We start from the raw sequence: 6,000 nt of genomic DNA on the forward strand, positions 1-6,000 counted from the left end.
AGCTTAACAACATAAGTAAATACTTGTTATAAAGGTGAAGGAAAACTCACCGAGGAAACCCGCATGCCATTACAATAATTTCGAATGAGTGCACTGTTCGCGTCCGGTGTGACGATAAAATCTGATATTAAGATAAGTTCTAAAGGAAGGGATATAATACTGGAAAAAAAAACGTTTTTATTGCAGTGTGGACTCGGGGTTAGTTTTTATAGCATCTTATTTAATGTGGGGTCGGCATAAAATACTTATTATGACTAAAGAAAAATCGCATGCCTGATGTTCTCTTTTGGGGGATGCAGTCTTGGACAAATCCTTTTAGAAATACCCGAACAAAGTATTGTGCAACCTGAATCTACTCGTAACCCAGGACTTAAAAAACGCTGATATCATAGCATCGAAATTACGCAATACTCATTAAAATTATAAATTATAATAAACTAGCGACCCGCCCCGGCTTCGCACGGGTGCAAAGCTACAGAAAAACTGTGAACGTTGTATATAAAAACATAGCGGCCCGCTCTGGCTTTGCACGGGTATAATATAACAAAATAACAGTATTTCCCCACTTTTTAATGGATGTTATTATACATATAAACCTTCCTCTTGAATCACTCTATCTATTAAAAAAACCGCATCAAAATCCATTGCGTAGTTTTAAAGATTTAAGCATACATAGGGACAGAGAAAGCGACTTTGTTTTATACTATGTAGTGATTTAGCATTATAAATATACTAGATTTTGCTCATGGCTCCCCCTGCGTTATTAAGTTTTTTTAGGATAAAAACATACGTCTTTCGTAAGACCTCAAACTATCTCCATGCTAAATCCATACGAAATTAGTCCAGTAGTTTCAGAAATTGGCCCCTACAGACTTACAAACAAATTCATAAACTTTACCCCAATAATAAAAAATTGTCTATCTGATGTATAATGCTGCATTGCATTTAGTATTTAGACCTTTGATATAGACCTTGCCTCGCTCAAACTATGATACGTACTTTACTATCGTTTGTATCACGGAAAATCTAAAATGTACTTGAACTCACCTTGCATTGGAAATAACATTTTCGTCTACAATGAAGTCGGCTAATATTTACATGTAATGAAACTGGAGTATGTATCTTTTTTTGTCAGTTTATCGCGTAAAAAAAGAGAAATGGATTGTGATACATCAATATTAAATTAAAAGAAATTCTGACAAATATAAATACTTTCTAAAATAGGTCTGGATTTCGTAAATATGCATAATATTATAAGTAATTATTAAAATATGGTACACGTGTGGCATAATATAGATAATGTATAGACGCCTCAAAAATTTTCAAATTTGGAATATTACCTATACCTTCAACTAAAATCCGGAGGAAATGTAAAAGGAGAATAACGGTTTCTAAATTCAAAATTGGACCTACTTACGCAAAAGGGAATCAACCCACATAATGATAGTTTTGAATAAAAGCTGTTTTTGTCTAATTTTTGTATACAATGAAATTGTTTGTTATTTTGAGAAAAGTTTATTTACAATATTGTATAGAATACTTTCTTCTATCTATAGAAATATAATATTGATAAAAATCATTTAAGATAAATTAGTAATTTAAAAAATAACTCAATGGTTCCTTTTAGCAAAACTATATCTGTGTGGATTGGTCTCTTGTTAATTTTTTATCTTGGGATAATTATTTAATAAAAATGAAAAATCTTATATTTACTTAATATATTTTACTGAAAAATGAAAATGAAATTCAATTCTTATAATAAAACGTTTAGTGGAATACCAAAAATTACTTAATCTAAATTCAATTCTACTTCAAAATCAGGCTGACCCGAAAAACCTTCCAGATCGTCTTCTATATTTGAATTTCCGACAAGCTTGACGTAAAAATCATGTGAGTCTTGCGGAATCAGGTGCAGCATGCTTTTTAAGGTGGTAGGTAGCTCAAGGTCCATTTTCATACATTTTGTTTCGGCTTTAATCTGGGTAACTAAACAAGTATTGGCAAGTAAAGAATTTAAATTCACGTCTAGTTAGTGATTAGTTCTCGCAGTTGAAAGAAAAATGTAAAATAATTAATAATCATGGATATTTCTGCCTTTAAAATTTCGTCATATTAAATTTTAAAGGCCGAAATATCCATGATTATTAATTATTTTTACGTTTTTTCTTCAACTGCGAGAACTAATCACTAACTAGACGTGAATTTAAATTCTTTACTTGCCAATACTTGTTTAGTTACCCAGATTAAAGCCGAAACAAAATGTATGAAAATGGACCTTGAGCTACCACCTTAAGTCCTTTAGCTTAGCCTCAGGGACAGGTTTCCCTGTCGGCCAAAGTGGTTCCATTAAATCTTTCGTTAATAAGTATTGTCTTCCACGTACATTTTTTTTTATATCCACTACTAGGAACTCTTCATTCAAATTACTTTTCATATAAATCTTGAACATTTGATCCTTTTTTAGCATAATTTCTTTAGTATTGAGCCATGAAACGTTCTCTCCATCTATAGTTTTCTTCCTATTAATTATATTCTTTTCTAATTTTGCTGATGACAAAAAATCTTCATTTTTCATCCTATGTACATGCATTGGTTTCGTTTTTTTACACGTTTTCATTACCTGAATGTAGTCATCCGGAGTGTAGAGTCTCTGTTGACGTTTTAAAGCACATTCTATCTTCCCAAAATCTGAATCATTCGGGAGGAAGCTATGCCCCGATTCAAGGAATCTTATATTTATTTGGTCTAAAGTTGGATGTCCATTCAACATGGCTTTAAGCATCAGAGTTAATTTTATGTTGCGGTTCTGACCACCACACGAATCGCACCATAAAATTAGACGTTTCACTTTGGTATCAAGCCTTTCCGAGATATGTTGGATGAGACAAGACCCCACCTCTTGAGCACCTCTGCCTGCTTCTCCTTCTACCCACACATTGCAATGAGCTTCATCGTTGCTCCCAGTATGTATACCTAAATTGTATACCCAAAGTTGTCTTTTGTAAAACACGATATTTGTGGGTATACGCGGTAAAGGCAGGGTTTTTTCGAGATCAAAAGTCAAAGTTTCAACCGTGGGATCATCTACAGCCAGCTTCATATCGGTTCTCAATTGGGTTTGTAGAGAATTTGCGATTTCTTGATGCGCTACCCGTTTCTGTTCAATGTCGGCTTTATACTGTTCCGAAGATGCGTGCAGTATTTGACTTTGGAAATAGTCACATTTATTACACGTATCTTTTTTAAGTGACTTGGTACGTAGGTTAAATTTTGTAAAAAATAATTTATTGACTTTTGCTGCAGACAATATTTTTATGCCTGCGGCTTTTGCTTCACCGCTATATAAGTCGTATATTTTTGATAATGTCATATCTGCTCTCAAAAACTTAGCTCCTTCGGTTTTTTCTCGGCGATAGTGGGATATATATGTCGGCAACCTTTTAATAAAGTTTATAACGAACTCTTCACTTTCAAGAGAAGCTTTATTACACCCGCCATGCAGACCACGGTTATCTATTATGCGATTGTCTGATCGCATCTTACAAAGTGATGTGTTTATTCTTTTTGCCGAAGTTTGTAATGTTTTGACAAACATATCCCTACAAACTGATACACCATCCAGAAAATATTGACGTGAGTAAGACTTTTTCTTTGAAACCTTGGTTTTATTCTCAGTTGCAACATAATAGCGTTTAACAGGCTGTTCTTTAATTAAAGCAGTTAAAAACATATTTTGCGCATTATAAGAACCTAGAGAATAAAACTTTTGAAAATGAGCCAATCTCTTTTCTACTGGGACATTTTCGTGGCATTTTTTTAAACAATTGCAGTTAAAATCTTCAAAATTCTTCGGACTTACAACCTTTTTTCTAGAGTTGACGTAAGGCAAATTTGTGTACTTTCTTTTTTTTTCTTTCTTCTCGCGATAGGCCACCATATTTTGGCTTCCTACCTTTTCTTGATCTTCCATGTGGAGGACTATGGGGTCTTAAAATTATTGGGTCTGGTCGATAACTAGTGATGTTATTTATTTGGGTAGGTATTTGGTTGATTTCTGTATGTGCAGTACCAGTGATCAAAGAAATTGAATCATTAGATCTGTCATCACTCGAGCCATTATCCGTATTATCACAGTAGGTAGGATCTCTTACGGAATCATCACTATCATTAAATAATTGAGCTTTGTCACCTAACAAACTTGCGATTGTAGATGTGTCAGATAAAGTTTCATTGTTTGAATTATGATTATTCATTGACTCAGCTAAAATATGAAACAATGTTGCCGTATCTGGAGACATTAGTGGAAGTGGTGAAATTGCATTGACAGATTCGACACTTTTTTCAGAAACATTCTCAGTGAGTGGATCTTCTTCATTACGAAATGAGCTATAAGTTAGTAAAGCATTGTTGGTATTTGTATCTGTCGATAATGCTCTAGAAATTTTGTTATTTTTAGCAATGTCTGGGCGAGGAGTCAGAGGTGAGTATGGGGGCGGTTCTATGCTTTTTTCAGCAGCAGTTTCAATATCATTATTACAAATCAATACTGTAGAAGTTGGTAGATTAGTACATAAAGGCAGCTGGGGAGATAAAGGACTCTGGGACGTTTCGGCAAAGACGGTAGGTAACTTAGCAGAAAAAATTGGATTAGGTATAGTTCCATCACCCCCCATGCAAGGCGTTTTTTCATGCGAATTATTAGCCACAACGTCAATACAAAATTTTCTTCGCTTACCCAGCAACCCTAGAATAATAAACCCACTGTTAATCATATATTGCTAATTTAAACATGCCTATTTAGTCAATACGTCGATTTAGTAATTTTAAATGTCTATTATAATTTAAAAATTATTAGTTTTTAATATAAAAATAAAAGATGTGACTTTAGTTGCTACATCAGTTTTCTTATAGCCTTTCTTTATCGGTATGCTGCCAGTATACAGGTTGTATTAAATAACAGCAATTAAATAAAAATATGCCAAATGCAAAGAATAAAGGTATAATATAAAAAAAATACCTGAAGAAAACTGCATCGGACTACTTGGTCGAGAGTTATCATAAAATTCTGAAAAAGTAATAATATATTAAGCAAACTAGTACATTCCTACCTATAATGTAGATACCTAAATATTTATGCGCATATACAAAGAATTTAAGCTATTATGACCCAGTTTAAAACATCATTTATTTATAATAGTTAATTGTACATTTGAAGAGGTGATTTAAAAGTTTTAAGAAACAACAAAAACTTATTATAACCTCAAAATAATATTAACATACCTTGATCGTCATTTTCTTTATTGTCGGAACGGTTAAGACAGCTAGATATCATATTTTGTATTCTGGTATTCACTCTTTTCATGGTTGGACACAAAACAATCAGGAAAAATATTTTCTATTTGCAACTAAATCATACGAGCCGAACTTTTTTTGAGACAGTGTTGCCCTTGCTATTAGCAATATTACTAACCTACTATTCACTCTAAAAATGTTACCATTTTTATACTTATACAAAATTACATATCTATATAAATCTTACCAATGATATAAAAAAAAAACTTGTAAATAATAATAAACTATGAAGAATCACCGACATAGATAAATAAATGTTGTCAAGAAGTTGATTACACAACTCAGATTCAAAGAACATGATAGCTTACATATTGTAAATATAATTATATCAACAAGGAACCAAGTAACGTGAGTCTTTGTAAAAACAATATATTATTTCATTTTTAATATGCCAACAAGAACCAACCCGCATGGTTCTACATGATTGGTAAAAGTAAGTAAAGTACAAGGAACCATGTGGTATGGTTCTTTGTAAAAAAAATATATTTCATAGGTTTTTTAGATTGTCCGGTTACCATGGGGCGTGGATCTTGTTAGTTTATTGAACAATTGGTGTTATGTGGGTTGGTAAACTTGTGATGAAAATAGTTTGTTCAGTAAAAATTGTCATATAATTTTGATCTTTACAGAGTGGATAGAAGGTATATT

The 6,000-nt window shown here is 32.6% G+C and overlaps 1 protein-coding gene across 1 annotated transcript; it reads right to left on the minus strand.

The window, feature by feature from the left end:
• Positions 1 to 2,564: 2,564 nt before the first annotated feature.
• Positions 2,565 to 5,562, minus strand: LOC119189934. Its single transcript, XM_037440763.1, has 5 exons — positions 5,281 to 5,562; positions 5,018 to 5,065; positions 3,925 to 4,744; positions 2,621 to 3,206; positions 2,565 to 2,576 (listed from the first exon to the last, which is right to left on the minus strand). The coding sequence occupies exons 1-5, from the start codon at positions 5,360 to 5,362 to the stop codon at positions 2,565 to 2,567; spliced, it is 1,548 nt and encodes a 515-aa protein (XP_037296660.1). The 5' UTR covers positions 5,363 to 5,562.
• Between the last annotated feature and the right edge of the window lie 438 nt (positions 5,563 to 6,000).

This window comes from Manduca sexta, chromosome 20 (assembly GCF_014839805.1).
Source record: "Manduca sexta isolate Smith_Timp_Sample1 chromosome 20, JHU_Msex_v1.0, whole genome shotgun sequence".
NCBI classification, from domain to species: domain Eukaryota; kingdom Metazoa; phylum Arthropoda; class Insecta; order Lepidoptera; family Sphingidae; genus Manduca; species Manduca sexta.

What these genes read in the sequence shown, in the direction of transcription:
- LOC119189934 (XM_037440763.1), bottom strand. Translation starts at nt 5,362, where the DNA reads ATGAAAAGAGTGAATACCAGAATACAAAATATGATATCTAGCTGTCTT. An exon ending in TAAAGAAAATGACGATCAAG is followed by an intron (nt 5,066 to 5,280) that starts GTATGTTAATAT and finishes TTACTTTTTCAG; the next exon opens with AATTTTATGATAACTCTCGA. An exon ending in CCAAAATATGGTGGCCTATC is followed by an intron (nt 3,207 to 3,924) that starts GCGAGAAGAAAG and finishes CTATTTCCAAAG; the next exon opens with TCAAATACTGCACGCATCTT.